This window comes from Neofelis nebulosa, chromosome 12, assembly GCF_028018385.1.
Source record: "Neofelis nebulosa isolate mNeoNeb1 chromosome 12, mNeoNeb1.pri, whole genome shotgun sequence".
NCBI classification, from domain to species: Eukaryota; Metazoa; Chordata; class Mammalia; order Carnivora; family Felidae; genus Neofelis; species Neofelis nebulosa.
The window spans coordinates 82,876,207-82,896,286 of NC_080793.1; the positions used below are offsets into that span (position 1 = coordinate 82,876,207).

The following is a 20,080-nucleotide window of genomic DNA, read 5'->3' on the forward strand; positions in this document are numbered from 1 at the left end:
AAACCTACAACTTTCTATGGTGTATTCAACACGTGGCGGTGGATGGAACCAGTCTCAAAGGATTCCTGCAGCAAGTTGAAGTAAATCTGCAGAGAGGCTTGGCCACAGCTTGCCAAACTACCGCCTCTGCTGATTTTATCATCTTTAATTGACCAACCTAAGAACGGGTTTACAGCGGAAATTCTTAGCGATGGCCTCTCGGCAGGCGCACACCTCACTGCCCCTCTGGAGGGCGCTTGGTCGCGTCCAAGTTCTGGCCTTTGGAAAACATTGCTCTCCAGAGAATGAGGCCTACCCTGCCTCTTGTCTTCTGCCGGGAAGGCTCAGAGGAGAATGAATTAACTTCCCCCCAGCCAAGCCAGTAGTCCTGATCCTGAGCCAGAAAGCAGTGGCCGTTAGAAGCGAGAAAGAAAGCTAGAAGGAAAGCAACAGTGCTTCCATTATACTATTAAACCATAATCACCTACTCCTATTATAAGCATCTTCCTGTTTTCCCCGAAGGGGCGCTGTTTAACTGCCACTTGGGTGCAAACGGGCCAAGCCAGCATTTCCTGTGGGTCTGGAAGGCGGATTAAGCTCAGCCGGCTGTGGCGCGTCCACTGACCCCGGAGCAGGCCGTGAGGGGCCACCCTGCTGGGGGTGGGAGCTCTGAGACTGGGCCTCCTGGATTAAGGGGTGATGTTGATGTCCTTCACCTGGGGCCAGGACTAGGGTGAGGCAGGAGGCGTGTTGAGGGCACAAGATTTAAGCAGGTTTTCAGTCTCAGCATCATGCCAGTGGCCCTTTCTCACCAATCCCCGCTCTGCTCAGGGCCACCAGCACTGGGGGACAGGCGTGTGAGTGGGTGCATATGTGTGTTGTGTAAAAACACACTGTGGTCAGTGGTTCTCAAAGAATCGTCTTCAGACCAGCCTCAACACCCGGGAACTTGTTCGAAATGCAAATTCTCAGGCCCAGTGAATCTGGTACTCAGGCAGAGGGAGAGGGGCTCAGCATCTGTGTAACACGCACACCAGGTAATTCTTGTGCAGCTGAAGCCTGAGAAGCTTGGTAGTGCTAGGGAATAAGGCCCGTCCCACGGTCCACATCCAGTGGTCTCTCAGGGTGCGTCGCCCACAGCAGGAACAGGGAAAGAAAGGGTGGGGTGGCAAGATGACAGAGACCTTCCCAAGGCCATCAGCAGGGTCGGAACCCCTCAGGTAGGAAGTCAGGGGTTGCTTTTTCCCCAGCCATCCCGAAGTAAACTGTAGCGGTCAAGACCTGGCAACTGTTGGCAATAAATAAAGATTGCTACTGAGTTGCTTCCTTCCAGGTTCTTCCCCTTAACTAGACAGCTCAGGGCCAGCTGTGGAGTGACACCATGTGTCGTGGGCCAGCCGTTTGACCGTTCTGAGACTGAAATGGCCACCTTTGTAAAACGGGGTAATATCGCCCACCCGTGAGGGTCCGAGAGGCCAACAGAAGCCCAAGAGAAGCGTGGGCCAGAGCAAGCTGTGGTGACAGGCTGTGCGTGCAAAGCAGGGGTGTGGCCTCCACCCAGCTCCGAGGAAGCCAGCTGGGACGCCTTGGGGACAGAGGACAGCTCAGAGGGGAAGCTGATCTCCTTTAAGCTGCTGTGTTTTTAAAAGTAGGCTATCCCCAGTCCAAATGTCCTGGGGCATCAGGCTTCTACAAATGGACTCACCAAGGGGGGGAAAGAAAAGCAGAGGGTGAGCCCAGGGCCTGCTGTGGAGTGCTAGAGGGCTGCTTGTGTTTTTACCACATAATGAAGGGCAAGAAGAAACATCCGAAGACCCACATTTAAACTGTCACCAGAACCCAAACAGTATGTAGTGGCGAGGCGATGACCAACGCCTCCAGCCCAGTGACCTCAGGCACACAGTCATGGACTCGTTTCCTCCTTTGCTAAGTGCTGGATTGCAAACACAACAGAAGTACGAGGATGAAGTCAGCAGCAACACACTGAGGCACAGCGTAACCACAAGTTCTTATCACGGAGGTCTCATCACAGAATTGGGGAACCATTTCTGCAGTGTGGGAACAGAACTACCTCCCATCCAACTCTCCCCGCTGGTAAAGGTGTCTACTGAGGACCAGAGAGGCTGACAACCTGCAGAGGGCACACAGCTAGGGTGACAGTCAGTAGCTGTGTCCCTTTCTCCCTTCCATTAGGAAGTGCTGGGGGGCGCGGGGGGGGGGGGGAGGGAGCGAAAATCTCAGCGCTTCCACCCGGGGGCCAGGTAAACAAAGGGCATCCCCGCCCCCACGTCTTCCTCGGCCTCGCACAGCTGAAGGTTGGAAGGAGGATCCATGACTCACACTTTTCCTCCGGAGGGGATTTAACTCCAAGATAGCATTGCCCTTGAGAAAGAGCCAACCAGCAAGGAGGAAAGTTCACCTCGGGGCCCGGGTGGCTCGGGAGCCCCCTTACCTTCCTCGTTTAAAAACCAGGGCTGAAACTGGAGCACCGAGTCAAAGCCGCAGGTGTTCTCTTCAAAGGCGCAGGAACCCGCGGGCAGGTCCAGGGCTCCCGCAAGCTGCAGGGCTGCGGGCACAAAACGAGTTTCAGTTGGGGCTCGGCCTGGGAGCGTCTGCACCAACTCGGGGCGCCCCGGGGGGGACGGGGTGAAAGTGAGGGGAATGCGCGCGGGACGGCGCGAGAGGGGTGCACCACTACACCCTCCCCGCCCCCGGCGCTTGCCCCGCGGGCCCTGCGTGCACCCGCAGCACCACTCCAGGCTTCGGAGAGGGGTACGGCTGTCGGAGAGGATCCCGGGGCGCCCTCGGCTAGCCCAGCCCAGGACGGCAAGCCGGCCACCGGGGCTGCGGGAGCGGGTCACGAGGGCGCCCCCCGGGGGTCCCCCTGGGTCCTCGCACTTACCTTGTACTGCCAGGAGGACGCCCCTTAGCAGCATGGTCGCGCTTCGGGGAGGGAGGACGACCCCAAGGGGGTGCAAGCTACCGGCCCGCTGGGACCGGCAGCCCCGGTGGAGGGGAGCGGGCGCGCCAGGGACGGACCAGGCGAGAGGCAGAGCGTGCACTTGGAGCTGCCCAAGTTTGCGGAGCGGCTCGGGTTGCTGAGCGGAAAGCTGGGGGTGCCTGACTGGGGAGCGCCGCTCGATCGCGTCCCGGGTGAAGCCGGCGCGGCGCACAGCTGGTCCCGGGCGAGGATTGGGCTGGGCGGGAAGGAGACAATTGCACACTTTTGAAAAGCCAGCTAGGACTGGCCGGGAGAGGAGAGGTCGGGATGCAGGGCTTTGGCTCAGGGTTTTAAAGCTCGGGAACAGACCTCTTGCAGACACTTGGAGGGGGGCAGGCCTTCCAGCAGCCCCTCCGCTGGGCTGGGACTGGAGGCGCCCGGCCCCGCCCCGCCCATCCGCGGTGGGAACCAGCTTATTTCTGGGGACAGCTTCCCCGCATCTGGCACACCAGGGCTGCAGGCTGGCCCTAATTTTAACTTCTTCTCCCCAGAATGGAAAAGGGTGGAATTCTCCTAGGAAAACCTAGAGGAAAGCTTGGAAACTGGTGACATAAGCTTTGTATCTCAGCGCGTTCTCAGTATTCTCTGGGCGTTTGGGGCCCAGAAATGCTAAGCCTGGAATACCACCCCCCTTTTTTTAAGCAGTGGAATGTCTGGCATGCCTGGTTCTCAGGATTCCCTCTGTCCCGTAAAATGGGGGCATTCCTCCTCTCCAAAGAGCCATGATAAATTAGTAGGTTTCTAAATTGGCGTGTGGGGGCTGGGGCTGGTGATGTCAGGGAGGGGTTACAGTGAGCTCTTTGAGCACCAAGCGTGTCTTTTAAAAATTCTCTTCCAGGAAAGAACGTGGTGGGGACCGTTTTTTTCTTCTTAGTGGCCTTTACGGTTTTGTGCAGGCAATTTTGTGCCTAGGTCGGTGGTTCTCAAAATTTTGAGGGTGCCTCAGAATCCCCTGGAGGGCCCCCACCTGTCAGAGTTTCTGATCTGGTAGACCTGGGTTGGGGCTTCAGATTCTGCACATTCTTATCAGGTTTCCAGATGTCGATCATGATGCTGCTAGTCTGGGACCTCGCTTTGGGGAGCCCTGGCCTAACGAACTCCTGTTCAACCATCAAAGCCCTGTTCACGTGCCTTCACCTGGTTTCCAAATTCTCCTGGTTTTCCTTGTCCTTCACTGGCAGCTCCTGACCTATATCCTGTGCTGCTGCTTTTGGTCTGTCTGAGCCCTGAACACTGGAGTGCCTCAAGCTGTGTCCTCTTAGCTCCCCTCTCCCTCAGTAATTTCCTCCAGTCCCGTAGTTTGGAGCACCAACCGTATAGCCTGATGACTCCCAAATTTATATGTCTAGCCCAGACTGCTCACTGACTCCAGATGCTTCTATCTCACGGCCACCTCAACATTTTCATTTGGATGTTTAACAGCTATCTCATACTTAACAGGTCCCAACATGAATACCTCATAGTCCTTCCCCAGTCTGCCTCCCCTTGCATTTTTTTTAAAGTTCATTTACTTATTTTTTTTTTTTTGAGAGAGAGATGGAGCATATGAGTGAGTGGGGGAGGGGCAGAGAGAGAGAATCCCAAGTAGGCTCCATGTGAGGGGCTGGAACCCCTCCCCGCAACCGTGAGATCATGAGCTGAGCTGAAACCAAGAGTCTGAGGCTTAACCGACTGAGCCACCCAGGTGCCCCTCCCCTTGCATTTTCCTTGATTAAACCAACACTACACTGTATGTTAACTAGAACTTTAAAAAAATTTTTTAAAAAGAATCTTTTTCCTCCAGTTGCTCAGGACAAAACACATAGAGTTATCCTTGACTCTTCTCTTCCTCTCAGGGCATTATCAAACACCCCATTCAGGATTCAAGTTACAGCAGATGCTAAGTATGTTCCGTGCCTACAGTGACCACCCTGATCTGAGTGGCCATCGTTAGCTAGGGAGACTGCAGGAGCCTCCTAACGGTGGGGTCCCTGTCTCTCTGCCTTGCAGGCCTCCACTCCATTCCTAACCCAGTGGTCAGGAGCATCCTTTCAACACAGAAATCGGGCTATCTGCCATGTCATTCCTTGGCTCCAAACTTGTGACAGCTTCCCAAATCAGCAAATCAAAACCCAGTCTTCACAAAGACCTACTAGGTCCTAGAAGACCTGCCCCTCCCCTCACATCTCTGACCTCATCTACCCTGCAGCCACATGGACCTCTCAGCTGGTCCTCAGCTCCAAGCTAGCTGTCCTCCCAGAACTTTGCACTGGCTGTTCCTTCAGCTTGAAATGCCTTTCCCTGGAAATCCACATGACTCACACCCACACTGCCTGAAAAGGTCTCTATTCAGTTGTCACCTTCAATATGAGAAATTAGCTTTGTCCCTGAAAACAAAAAAGCCCTTACGATCCATTGAAAGTAAGCTTGGACAAATTCTCATGAGTTTTCTGTGAGCAATGACCCAAATGATCTAAAATTTCTTTAGGGTGTGTGTGTTTATAAGCTTTGCCTCAGGTGGTAGCTAGTAACGAATACCATTTAACATATTTACTATTATAAATGTTTTTTTAATAGAAAATCTCATTCAACTTTCACAAGGACCCGGGGGGGGGGGGATGTCAATATTATTATTGCTCCCATTCAACAGATGAGGAGACTGAGGTGCAGACTTCAGTGATAGTGAAACCCATATCTGCTTTATTCCAAAAGCCTATTCTCTCAACCGGTAGAGTAGCCTGTCTCCTTTGTCTTATGTTCTGTTTTGATTTCTTGCTCAGATGGTGCTAAATATCTGATTACTTTCATCAAATTACTTAATGAAACGTGCAGAGACAGCTAGGAATCCACTTGAGACCTCAAAACACTATTTTCAGCCAAGCAAGCCTTTAGCAACCATCAAACTGGCACACCTTTTTCCAGGTATCTGCAGAATATTGCAGTTTTCAGATCGCCTTACATTCACCTGCAGGTTCCAAGACTCAGGAAAATGAAAAACGTCAAAGCTGTAAAGAGATCTTCAAAAATGTTTAAATATGAATTAAAACGTCAAGGCAACAACATTTATTGCTGCCTGTGGGAAACTGAACCATTACACATAAACACAAAGTTAGTTGGAGTAAAATTTCCATTTCACATATAATTGCAGGATCTGGAGCACAGATGGCCCTTTGCCACTGGAGCAGGTTGGTGTCTCAGGGAGGCAGACTGTGGTTTGGAGGTTCATGTGCAGGCTGTTTACTAGGGGGCTCACGGTTCGCGGGTTGGAGCCCTGAGTAGGGAGGGCTCTGCCCTGACATTGTGGAGCCTGCTTGGAGTACTCTCTCTGCCCCTCCCCGGCTCGTGCATTTTCTCTCTAAACAAACAAACAAACCAAACAAACATAAAAAAATTCCTTAAGTGGTGCCCTTGGGCTCAGCATGTGTGGAAGGGAGGAGGAGGCAGGACTGGGCTGAGGGAGACACTGCAGCGCAGGTCACACAGAGTCTCTCCTGACCCCACAGGGAACTCTGGTGGCGAAATGGCCCACCCAGTTTATCCCACGTTGGGCTGATATGTCCAGCTGCTTTGTATTGCTGCTTCCGTCAGTCACTGACGGATGTGGTCCACACCTGTCCTGGTGTGCTTTCTGCACTGAGGCTGACCCAGAGGGGCTGAGGACTGGAGGCCGTGCAATGACGACAATCCCAGCAGCTGGGATGACAAGTCCCTGCTTGAAGGAGGATCCGGACAGCACACTGGTGTCCACCACAGACATTTTGCAGACAGGGGAAAGGATATTGCACATGGAGAGAGCCAAGGAGGGAATCCACAAAATCTAGGAATTACGTGCATTAACCCACTTCCTTCGGTCTCTAATCATGGAGCCATGGAGCCAAGCACTGCCTTAACCCCTGGAAAAAACAGCATCAGACCCCCAGATGAGAACTACCCAGGACTCTCTCCTCCAAGACTTAGCTTAATGGAATGATTAAATAATGCACGCAAAGTTCTGGCCTGTAGAAGGCGCTCAATAAGCATTAGGTATTAGAGTGGGTTGAATGGTAGCGCCCTCCCCCCCCCCCCCCAAAAAAAAGGTATGTTGTGAATGTGACCTTATTTAGAAAAGGTGCTGTGGAGAGGTAATTCAGTTAGGGATCTTGAGGTAAGATCACCCTGGATTATTAAAGGCCCCAAGTCAAGGGCAAGTGCCCTTCCCAGAGACATAAGACAGTAACAGACAGGGTAAAGGTGGAGACAGTGATGGGAGTGGCAGAGCCCCAGGCCAAGGAGCGCCTGGAGCCACCTGCAGCCGGAAGAGGGAGAAGAACAGATCCTGTCCTGATAGCCTCAGGGGAGTGTAGCCCGCAGACTCCTTCGCTTCACAGTCCTGACTTCCAGAGCCGGGACATAATAAACTTACTGCTGTTTTAAGTCATTGGTTTGTTCTGGCAGCTGGAGGACACTAATACAGAAAGGGTTAAGCAAGGAGCAAACGCCTGCCAGGCACGTGCCAGGCGTCATCTCCCGTGACCCTGCTACCTCCCTGCGAGAGGGAGACATCGCTCTCTCCATCTCACAGAACATGAAGCAGGCCCAGAAGCGTCCATTAACTTGTTCCGGGTCACACGTCCAGCTACGCTGCCAATGCAAACCTGCCGACACCGTGACACCACGTGCAGGGAAAGGCTCCTGTCGCTGCGGAGAGCCACGCGAGCCCTGTCGCAGAGCCTGGCGAAGCCTCGCGCTGCTCTGCTCCCCGCTCCTCTCAGGGGAGCCCTCAACCAAGGATCCAGCTTTTCATTTAACCCCCTGGCTCTAGAGATCTGGCTCGGTCTTCCAGTTTTCTGGGCACAGTAGCGGAAGGAGAAACACGGGTGCCCCTCGCAGGAGCACCTGCATCATTCTCATGACGTTTCTCCTGACGCACCCTTGCATGGTCTCATGCAGTGCCCCCTAATGGTCGCTTCAGCAAGCACTTCCCTGTGCCTGGCACAGCGCTGGGGGCGGGGACCCAGGGGTGGACAAGAAGCATTCTTCGCCTCACAGACGGCAGACCGACCCATGGAAAGACCATTTTGCTGAAACAGGCTGCCGAGGTAGAGCAAGGCCTGTAAACAAAACCTCCACCGGCCAGGGAAGTAACATGAATGAAAGAACTGAGCTGGTAGCAGGGGACGCTTAGGGAGGGATGGTGGAGCCAGCATCCCCAACCACAGGGCATCGCTGGCACCAGCTTGAGGCCAAGTCGCCATGGCGCGATGGGGTCTGGCCCTGCCTATTTTGCCCAATTTTTCAAAAGAAGCCCAATGTCTAGAGATGTGTGTAATAGCTCCTGATTTTCAAACACTGGCAATGAATTAAAACAGATCTATGTAAATCCCCGCGCGGGTAGAGTCAAATTTGGTGAGAGGTTAAATTCAATTCTCCAGCCGCTGTGGAGACCGAGCATGGGATGCCTCAGCACCACCCTTCCAGACACAGTTGATCAGTCCCATTCTAGAGAAGAGAAGATGGAAGCAGAAAGAGTCTGACTTTTAGCAAAGGTCATGGGTCCCTAAGAGGCAGAGACAAGATGGGAAGTCATAAGCTCATTCCTCACTGGTCCGTATTTGGGCACACAGAAAGGACTTTGTATACTGTAGGTCCCATGCAAATGTAAGGCTATTCATAATATCTTTTATATTAATTTTACTTTGGTTGCTTTCTATTACATATTATAGGTTTTAAAATTTACATCTATATGTATATGTATATCTATATACCTATATCTATATCTATATATACATACAGTAAAACCTTGGTTTGTGAGCATAATTCATTCTGGAAACATGCTTGTAATCCAAAGCACTCGTATATCAAAGTGAATTTCAAGAACCATGGGCTCCGTTGTGATCATGTGACATTCAGTGTCACGTACTACTCATATTGCAAGACATTGCTCTTTTACCAAGTTAAAATTTCTTAGAAATCTTTGCTCGTCTTCTGGAACATTCGCAGAACAAGTTGCTCGCAATGCAAGGTTTTATTGTTTATCTTTTTTCCTTTCTTGCTTCCTGCATCCCCTCTGATCTATGCCAAGACATTATCTCTGCTCTGGAGTTTTGTCTGTCTCTGCCTCTCTCCATCTTTCTTCTTGCTCTCGTGTCTGTCTGTCTGTCTCTCTCTGGGTCTCTGTGATGCACTCTGGGGCTCACCTCTGCCTTTCCCTCAGCATTTTCTCTGTCTTGCTTTCATGTTGTCTCTCTCTCTCTCTCTCTCCCTCTCTCGCTCTCCACACTTAGACCCCAACATACCCCACTCAGTGCATGCTATCAGGTCGAGAATAAGCTGGTAAAACAATTCCAGCCTCTGTGGCTTGTCCTGCCCATGACCTTCATTGCATTCCTGCAGGAGGTGTCTGGGGGCTCTGCCCCAAGGCTGGCTGGCAGTGTCCCTTGGTTCCTGACTAGCACCAGCTGCCTCTCACCCCTTGGGGACAGTCACGTGCCTGCTGCAGGTCTGACTCATCTGCTGTGAGGGACCGAGGCCCAATGTTAACCAGTTGTTAACAAATGTCCTGTTACTACAAAATATATGCCCTGCTTTTCAAATCCCTACACTCAAATGACTGGATTTGGTAAAGCAGCTATTTCCTTTACAGTCGGCATTGGAAAGGGAGTAGATAAATAGATACTTTCTATCATTAATCTTTGTTCCATCAGTTTACTCGGAACCCTAGCTTGGAGTCAGACATCTTTCACTATGGTTTGATGGCAATGTTTTGAATTTTTTTTAAGTCAAATGCTCTTGGGGCTGACTCATCATGGTGAAAACACTGCCACCTTTCATTGAGTGTTTGTGATGTGCCAGGGGGTTTCATGGTCAATTTATGGAGGAAGAAACTAGGCCTAAAGAGTTTAAGTGACTTGCCCAAGGGTGGGGGGCCAGGATGTGAACCCAGCTCTAGCTACCACCAAAGCCCTCTTGACCTGTCTACACTTCCAATGCGGGGAAAGTTTGGGCAAACACTGTACAATGTCCTGCTCTCGGACCCCACACTTCATTGCTCTACTGCTATGCTGGGCCAAGGCCAGGAGGCACGTTTCTGTCAGTTCCAGTGAAGTATCTATACTCAGAGTTTGCAGAAAAAGCCCTTTATGACCAGGGTCGAGCCTACGTTTCCATTCTGAGCCCATCACACTGCTACCACCCACGCCCCCACCAGCCCATGCTGGTCCTGGACTCTGTCCTCTGGGCCACTCCTCATGTGTTCTTATGTGTTCTTTTTTCTGCTCAGAAACAGAATGCCTTCCTCTCCTTCTCCCTTTAGGAAACTCCTTATAATGGGTTGAATTCTGCCCTCCAACTCCCAAGATGTATATCGAAGTCTTATCTCCCAGGACCCCAGAATGTGACTTTATTTGTGAAGATGAGGTCACACTGGAGCAGAGTGGGCCCCTAACCCAATAAGACTGGTGTCCTTATAAAAAGGTGAAATTTACATAGCATAGTAATGCTACCAGATAAAAACGCCCGGAGACACTCACCTTGGCCCCAATGAGCTTCCCACAGACCTCTTTTCTTTCCAAAGCATTGTTACAATGGGACTGACCCTTCTGGTTCTTAATATGATTGCAAAATGCCTTTCAGCAATGACTATCAGCCAACTTTGGCAAAAAATAAAGGCTTATTACTTACAAGGCCTGGAAATTACACAGCACACCCGGGTCCACTGTGAGGTTGTAGGTAGAGACACGGCGCCCATGGGCTGGGCTTCTGCTTTTATTGGGGTTAGGGTTTTGTGGGCTCACGATTGGTGAATTTAAAATGTAAGAGCAGGAATTTAAAGCAAGAGAGAAAAGACAAGTGGCCCAAATGGCCAGTTACCGGAATCAACCAAGATCTTTAAAACAAAGGAGACTCAGTGAGGAAAGGTGGTCTGGCTCTTTATCTAGACCCCTTGGCTGGCAAAGAGTTTGTTCAAGATAACTATTCAAGTCTCTGAAGTGGATGCCTCTTTGGAATGGAGGCCTTCAGCAACCAAAACTTAAATCAGGCACTTGTGTCACGAAAAAGAAAAAATACAGTCCGTTTACACTACCCACTCTTCTTCATTTCCAAAGACTCAGCTCAAATGTCTTCTCCTCCTCTACCTGTGCCTCCTGTCCTCCCAAACCACAATGTTCTTGAGGCCGCATTGCCATGACTTTGTGTATGTCTCTGTTATCCACAATGGAAGCTGATATTTCAAGGGCTGAGAAGTCTGCTTTACACTTGTTTCTGCTCTGGTGTCATCTGTGTGCATGGCTAACTGTAGGCGCACAATAAATGCTGGCTGAAAGAGAGGCTGTGGAACAGCACGTCCTCCCTGGTATACACAGCCTGCCGAGGCTGCGGGCCTATCATTAGAAGGGAAAGAACTAAATCTAAGCTATCGGTCCCCCAGGAGGGTATTTATGGAAACAAATGAACTGCACAGATGTGCTCAGAGATGACAGAGCCAATGGAAAGAGGAGCGGCCGTCTGAACGGGGAGCCGAGTAGGCTTTCTGGGGTCAGAGCGGCACGTTTGGCAAACTCGGGGGAGGCAGGGGAGGCAGGCTCTCAGAAGCCCACTTTCATGAGAGGTGGAGGGGGCTGCAGGGAGAGGACTTGGCCCCTGAAAGGAGGCACCAGGCCTTGAGGGTTGGAGGGAGAGAGAGAGAATAATGAAACAGCCTGCATCCGGCCATCTGAGCCTGTGGCAGCCCAGCCCTGTACACTCCCATAGGGGTCCAGTAGAAAGGCTGGGCTGTTGGGAACCCAGATGAGTCTGTCCCCCTAGGTCTTTGCCAAACACGGTCCACAAACAGCTCTATGACCCCGGGGACAGGATTAAAAAGAACGGGTGGGCAGTGCCTTGTCCACCTTGCTGCGGACATTGTTGGCATTTCAAGGTTAACTGCGGTAAGAATGGGCAGCTTGTGGCTGGGCCGGGGATGGGGTGGGGGGCAGGCCTGTGAACACGTATGTTCACCCCTGGGACATCCCCCCAATCCTGGGAGTTAAGGCCCTATGTCCCCTGCAGGGGCTAAGAGTGAGCCAAAAGACTTTGGAATTCTACTTCATTACAGTTAGTGGGGGCTCCAGAGGCTGGGGGCTCTACGCACAACGTGGGCTAAACCCAAGTAATACGCTTTCTCCTCTTCAAGCTGCACCTGAGAGCTGGAATTCTGCAGCCAAACACATTCCCCAAAAGAGCAGTGAAACCCCAAACCCCAGATGAGCTTCTGACTTATGGCCTCTGACATTGTTAATGTGCTGGACTGAGGGTCTATACCCTGTGTGATTTGATCTAAACTGAACAGAGACGGTGATGTTTACAGCTTCTCAGAGACAGAATGGCCACCATCTGGGAGGGGAGAGACAGCAAACATCAGCTCTGAATAGGCGAACGAGGTGTGCGTGCATGCGGGCATGCGTGTATGTGTGTGTGGTGTGCAAAGACATATTATTGATGGCAAGTCAAGCCACGCCATTACCAGTAATCTGGAAGCTTGAAATGCAAAGGCCTAAAATCCTGGGTATTTTTTATTTACTTCAATTTTAATTTTTTTAACGTTTATTTATTTTTGAGAGACAGAGAGACAGAGTGTGAGTGGGGGAGAGGCAGAGGAAGAGGAAGACCCAGAATCTGAAGCAGGCTCCAGGCTCTGAGCTGTCAGCACAGAGCCCGACCTGGGGCTCGAACCCACGGATCTTGAGATTATGACCTGAGCCGAAGTTGGGTGCTCAACTGACTGAGTGACCCAGGTGCCCCTTTATTTATTTTAGAAAGAGAGAGTATGAGAGGGTGAAGGGCAGAGAGGGAGAGACAGAGAGAAAGAGAGAGAATATTAAGCAGACTCTATGCTCAGGGCTCAGTGTGGAGCCTGACATGGGTGGGGCTTGATCTCACGACCTTGGGATCATGACAACCTAAATCAAGAGTTGGACACTCAACTAACAGAGCTACCCAGGCACCCCTAAAATCCTGGGTGTTTAAAGATGTCAAATGACACCAATTCCTCCAGATTTTCAAAGTGAGTGCCCAAGGCACAGGTGATTTTGGTGATAATGAAAAAACCCGACCACCAGACATTGCAAGATGCCTCAAAGAGCTGATCTGGTGAATCACAGTTCCAGCTGTACATCAGAACCACCTGGGGAGTTGTTTCTAATACACAGGTTGGGCCCCAGCAAACCAATTAAATCATAATTTCTGGGACAGGACAAAAGCGCTGGTATTTCTTTAAAGTTTTCCAAGGTGATTCTACTAAGCCAGGGTTAAAAAGGCTCTGGCTTAAGGGGCACCTGGGTGGCTCAGTCGATTAAGCATCTGACTCTTGGCTTCTGCTCAGGTCATGATCTCACAGTTCATGGGTTCATGCCCCCCATGTTGGGCTCTGTGCTAACATTGCAGAGACTGCTTGGGATTCTCTCTCTCCTACTCTCTCTGCCCCTCCCCTGCTCACTATCTATCTCTCAAATTAATAAACATTAAAAAAAACTTAAAAAGAATGCTCTGGGTTAATATTTTCATCAACAGAATTAAGTCTTATTGATGGGGGAGCAAAAGGCAAGCTGAGGGCAAAGCACAAGCTAAAACCTCTCAACCCCCCCACCTCCAGTGGGATATGTATGATGTTCTTCAGACACTCCTGACTGCCCAAGAACAAAGGAAAGGGAAGAACAGATGGTTAACTGATAGAGATCATAGTCATATCTGACACAGACCAATTTACCACTGTCTTAATGATTTACAAGAAAAAAGGGATATCCAGAAACCTACAGACTGAGTTCCCTGGAACCCTAACATCAGCCTCCCCTCCCTAGAAGAGAAAATCTTATGGGGTGCCCGGGTGGCTCAGTTAATTACGTGTTCAGCTCTTGGTTTCAGCTCAGGTCATGATCTCATGGTTTGTGGGATCGAGCCCCACATTGGGCTCTTCACTGACAGCACTGAGCCTGCTTGGGATTCTCTCTCTCTGCCCCTCCCCTGCTCATGCTTATGCGCGCTCTCTCTCTCTGTCTCAAAATAAAACATTAAAAACATTAAAAAAATTAAATGGTGATTTGTTAAAAAAAAAAAAAAAGAAAGAAGAAAATCTTACATAATCAGTCACTCCTTACAACTCTAGTACAACTCTTTCTGCCCACAGGTCCTGACCCTGTGCTTTAAAAAAACCATCTTTTCACACAGAAAATGTCTCAAGAATTATTTCTTGGCTGTTGGCTCCCAAATCCCAACACTACAAACCATGTGACTATTATTATTAATTTTTTTAAAGCGTTTTGAAAAGAATAAAGTGTTATATCAGAACAGGGAGTGTAATTTTGTCATTGAGACCATGGACTCTGGAGCCAGACCCCTGGAGTTGAACTTGTAGCCCCTTACTACCTGTGAACCTAGAGCACATTGTTGAGTGTCTCTCTGCCTTAGTTTCCTCTTCTGTAAAATGAAAATAATAGTAGTACCTACCACACGGGGTGGTGATGAGTACTAGGTTAGTTTATATTATTTCAATATTCAAAACAGAGCCTGCACTCTGTTTGCACTATGTAAATATTAATATTCCTTTTGTATCAACTCAAGTTTTTCCAGGCTTGTAGTTGAGATTGATTATGGAGTGTATCCATCAGAACAGCCTTTCATATAGTATCCTGCCTTTGGGGAGTGGGAGGGTGCAGAAACTAGAAATATAAATGGGACAATTGGTAAGCCGTAGCTTTGATGTCTTATCAGAGTAGAAGAAAAATCTAAACTATTGCGTGGATGCCTTTCTAAGTACTAACTGATGTGAAAATGTTGGGGTTCAGGAGTGAACGATCAAGAAAGAATTCTTGAGATGTTTTCAGTGCAAATAGTTGGTTTTATTAAAGCACAGGGATAGGACACGTGGGCGGAAAGGGCTGCACTGGGGTTGTGATGGGTGACTGATTATATACCTTCAAGTTGGGAGGGGGTCAGGGAGAGTGTAATCTGTAAGGAATTTTGGAAGCAAGGTTTCCAGGACCTTGAGGGAATAGGTGTTGTGAGGAAAAGGTCACTTATTACTGTCTAATAAAACCTTGGTCATGAGACCCTTTAGATGTAGATCAGTGGGCCATATGCTTGGAGGATGATTGCTAACATGTATCTTGGGGGGTAGAGATAAAGGAAGTGTCCAAAGTCATTTTTATATGTTAAAGGAGACTTCTAGAATTCTGGAGGTCGGGCTAATGTTAAGCTAAGGTTGCCTTTTACCCTCAGCTAAGTGTCACCATTGAGGCAGCTGAGCTCCTAGAGGAAGGTCACTCTGCCTATCTCAAGGACCTGTCAGTGGGCTGTAAGCTGTAAGGAAATTTAATTGTTTCTTTTGCATTTGTTTCCCCATATCACCAACAACTAGGACATTGAAAAGAGTAACATAGAAAATAGTTTCAGGATTAAAATAGAACCTTCATTTGATGATACTTGAGGTGGAGCAAATAAGATGGAGGGGAAGATATGGATAGGCTTCTTACAGATGATGTTTCTAGAGGCTAAAGGAAATGATCTTGGTCCCTGGTTATAGCCTGAAGGGCAAGTTTGTCTGTGTCCAATAAAAGTGTCTTCTGGAAGAAAAGAAAAGAAAAGAAAAGAAAAGAAAAGAAAAGAAAAGAAAAGAAAAGAAAAGAAAAGAAAAGAAAAGAAAAGAAAAGAAAAGAAAGAAAAAACAACAACAACAACAGAGAGAAACTTTTAAATGAGACATCTTGTTTCCAAACTGCTGGAAGCCCCTATAACTCCTCCTCAACAGAAAAGGGTGCTTTTCTCATTACACATTTTACAACTTGCTATACACATTTATTTTATATTTATTTTGTTATGGGAAAGCTTTATTTAGTCACTCACCCATAGCAGGTTCAAATTAGATCTCTGAATATCCAACTCATGGGACTCAGGATTTTTCTCACGTTTTGGTGGGACGGACGGGGATGTTCCATGGGAAACTGGTTCCCTCACTCCTAGGCTTCCTTCCAAAACCAGGCAATAGAACTGAAAGGGCTCCTTTCACTCAAGCTGTGGGAATGCCCTGCAGTGGGGGCTGCCTTCTGCATCTCTGCTGGGTTTCCATGTTGGGTCAGACATCACCACATTCCTCCAGAAGGGAGTAGCTTCTCTGTAGGTGGCATCTGCCTGGTCCCCACCAGACTCCCGGGTCTATTAATGCTTATGTTCCATGTTTTCCCTTCAAAGTTCAATTTCCTTCTTTTTGAAATAGATCCTTTAGGAACTTTTCTCAGCTAAGATCTATGAGAGGTCAATTTGCTCAGTCTTTGAAAGCATCAGTCAAAACATTAGCTCAGTTGGATATAGGTTTCTAGATTAATGTTCTGGGTGAAGGCAGTGGATTGGACACGCTCATCCAAATTTGACTTCTCTACAACCCATTGAAAGACTATAACAAATAGTCATTCTGTAGAAATGTATAAGCCTTTAAGCCTACAGAGAATGGGAAAGGAGACAGCAAAGTTTTGAAAGCTAGAAAGAAAGTGGATAAAGAAAAAATGACCTAGCAGATGGAAGTCAGGTTGGTGGCTCAGTTTATTCTACAATGTCATCAAGAGTCCAGGAGATAGTGATACTGGATAATATTAGAAACGAGGAAGAAGAAGGTGGCCAAAAATGAGGATCAAAAAAGGTGTTTGAGAAGCACTAGCTATAATCAATGCTAGTGGATGACTTCTTGTCTCCTAACCAGGAAAGCTGGTGGCATAGTCCTAGTCTGAACTGAAAGGCCTGATAAACCAGGGGAGACAATAGTGTCAGTTTTGGTCCAAATCTAAAGGCCTGAGAAGGATGAGCTCTATGGTCTGAGGGCAGGAGAAGACAGATGGCCGAGCTGAGGCAGAGAGTAAATGAGCCCTTCTACTTTTTTGTTCTATGCAGGTCCTTAAGGGTAATGGACAAATTGGCTTGTATTGGCAGTGGTGGGGGGGGTGGTGGTGGTGATGGTGGTCTTCTTTACTAGGTCAGCTGATTCAAATGATAATCTCTAATCTCTTCCAGAGACAATCTCACAGACACACCCAGAAATCTTTTTTTACCAGCTATCTGAGCATCTCTTAACCCAGTCAAATTGACACATTAAACTAACCATCACACCACTCCAGCAAAAGAGTGGAAAAGGCAGAACAGAAGTAGGCTGGATTGGGAGGGCACAGACTGGGTTAAGAGCAGAAGTTCCACCCTGAAGCCAGGGTGAATAAATGAATGTGTAGACTCTGAAAGCGGAGACCCTGCCTCCAAGCCCTGATCACCCGCTTGGCTTCCAGAACAGTTATGACCAGACTTTTTCTCTCCAGGCAGAAGAATGAGAATGGAAAGGTCATCTCCAAGGAATCTGACCAGATATAGATGAAAAATGTAAACATAGTGGTATTAAGGTTTCTGCCAACAGATAGCCCAGCCATGTCACCCTCCAATGCAACTTATTCAGATCTTCCAGTTAGCTTTTTATCCACAATTAAACATGAGCAGACACCTAAATATCACCAAACAGCTAAAGAATGCCTCTAATATACAAGATAAAGATCAAACAAACAAGCCACTAACAAAAAAAAAACAACTTCAAAGCAAAATAAACCACGAAAGGAAAACTTCAAAATAAAACAATTATTAAAATCTTCAGAGAGATAAGCCATCGTGCTGAATCCCAGAAACAACTTCAGGATGCTATTTAAAAAGGAACATTCAGAGAACACAAAAGATCTCTTAGAAATTAAAACCATGAGAGCAGAACTGAAACACTCAATGAGAAAGGTTGGAGGTTCAAGTGAACCTTTTGGGTCATTCTCCCAAAAAAAGTAGAGCATAAAGCAAAGAAAAAATAGAAGAAAATAATAGTATTCTATATTTTATTATAATAAAATATTATAAGGGTATAAATTTATATTACTATATTTGCATTTTCAACAGAAAATATAAAAGCTTATATTTTATTGCAAAACGTTGTATCAAATAGTCTAATAAGGCAACATCTAAATAATAGGAGTTTCTGGGTGCCTGGCTGGCTCAGCCTGTAGAGTATGTGACTCTTGATCTTGGGGGTCATGCATTCTAGCCCCATGTTGGGCATAGAGACTACTTTAAAAAAAGAAAAAAGAAAAGAAGAAAACATGAATAATGGGAGTTTCAGAAGAAGAGACCAGAGAAAATGAATGAGGGGGAAAAAATTAAAGAATTAATTTAAGGAAATTTCCTGAATTCAAATATATGAGTTTGTAGGTTGAAAGGCTCATTAAGTGCTCAGAACAATGGATGAAAATGGGCAGACACCAAGTCATATCACTGTGAAATATCAAAACAATGGGGACAACAAAGAACACATTAAACACTTTCAGAGGGCAAAAACAAGTCACAAACACTCAAGAGCAAGTCACACATACACGTGTAATGCAAACATTGATGATTGATCTAAACCAAATTATACTATTACTATATTAAAAGGATGAGGGTCTGGGAAATACAGAAGTGTATGGTGGGTGTGGAAGGAAAGGAAATAATTCCTATCTTCCGATATGGAAGCAATTATTCCATTATCCTCTGGCCTCTGTTGATGTTGTTGAGAAGTTTATTGACACTATAGTTGCTCCTTTGCAGGTAATCTATATTCTCTGGCTACTTGTAGGTTTTATTCTTTGTCTTTGGTGTCCTGTAGTTTCTCTGGGGTTTCCAACAATCTCAGTGAAGGTTTAAGGGGGCTCATCTGGATCCTTTAGGAATCAGTGTATGCTAGGCTAGTTAATATCCCTGCACACAAAAATTATATCTATAAAGATAAATGATAGGAGACACAATAAGAGCCTTTGGATGAAGTGCAAATATATAAAATTCTGAAAGGACACTATGGGTTTTGCCCAGGAAATGTAATAGATTGCTGAGTGGAACATGAGCTATTGTCCATAGCTAAAAGATAAAGAGATAAATGTGTCCCAGATTTGAGAGAAAAATGAAACCAGTTGGGGCCAGGGAATTCTTCCAGGGATTATTAAGAAGTGGCCAAATGGGCTCTGTAACCCCCAGTCTTCACCCCAGACTATGCCCCATACTCCCTTCCACGTCCAGTTGGTATATGAGAAAGCTATGGAGAGAAAGGACAATCCTATGAGTTGGGTGTTGCTGGGGAAGGATGAGTACCATAACTTTTCCCTCCTCTCCCCTTGGGAGAAATGGGAAGGTGCTATTTTCCAAATCCCTTTAACATGAAATGGGGTCCAGACATCATTCTGAAAGACGTAGAGTGTTTTATTGACACTTTATTCCTTAGTTCGGTTCTGTCTATACAGTGCACTTGCTGATCTGTGTCCTATACCCATGTGTGCAGGGGGAAAGAAATGGAAAGAGATGACAGGGAAGAGAGAAAGCAAGAGTTTAACAGTCTATACTCTCACTACTTGGTGGGGCAAAGCTGTGTAAGTTGCCTGGGGGTCCATAAGAAGCCAGGCTTGAGCTGACTTGCTTGCACTCAACCCAAGAGAGTAACCCATCAAGCAAGGACTCCAGCAGCTGGAGACCATGGGGCATTCCACCATGAACCAAAGCAGGGGGCAGTGGTAAAGATCAAGTCTGATTGGATCACCCAGGTCAGGAGGTGGATCAAGTTGATATGGGTATGAAGTGCTGGACCCAAGACCCCCAGACAAAAACAGGGCCCCCAAACAGCTGTACCTTCAGTAACTAGCATGGTAGATAACGTGAACTCAGAGAGGTAGGAATGTGAACTGGTTTGATTTTCGTTCACTTGCTGCCTTCAACTATGCTTTACTGAGTAAAAAAAAGCTTTACTCAGCTTTTCTTCAGTGATGTCTCATGTACATTCCATTCTGGTCACTTGGACATACAGAAAAGTCCACCACCAGAGAGCCAGTGTGTACACACATGCCACAGAAAGCAGAATGCCATCTGAGAGGGGACCACAATGGCACCAGTTAAGTAAACATTCTTTCTGTACTTCATCCATCCTTCCTGCCCCTGCTCTGCAAGAATCAAGACTAGAGGAAAAAGAGAAAAGAAAGAGTGAACATGTAGACCATGCCTGTTCCCCACTCCAAGGCCCCCAGGAAGAAGCCTCACTGGTGGTATGGGGCAGGGTGAAGACAAGTATTCAACTGGATA

The 20,080-nt window shown here is 47.7% G+C and overlaps 1 protein-coding gene across 9 annotated transcripts in view; it reads right to left on the bottom strand.

The window, feature by feature from the left end:
* The window catches only part of MAMDC2 (MAM domain containing 2), a 400,592-nt gene that overhangs the window by 145,894 nt on the left and 234,618 nt on the right, over nt 1–20,080 (bottom strand). For 8 of the 9 annotated variants that reach the window (XM_058695733.1, XM_058695734.1, XM_058695732.1 and 5 more), the window contains 2 exons: nt 2,882–3,176; nt 2,432–2,545 (listed from right to left, as the gene is read on the bottom strand). In XM_058695733.1, coding sequence (XP_058551716.1) covers nt 2,432–2,545; nt 2,882–3,176 — 409 coding nt within the window. Of the gene's footprint in view, nt 1–2,431; nt 2,546–2,881; nt 3,177–15,394; nt 15,413–20,080 lie in introns of those variants that run through there. The other variant, XM_058695737.1, reaches the window with a different exon arrangement.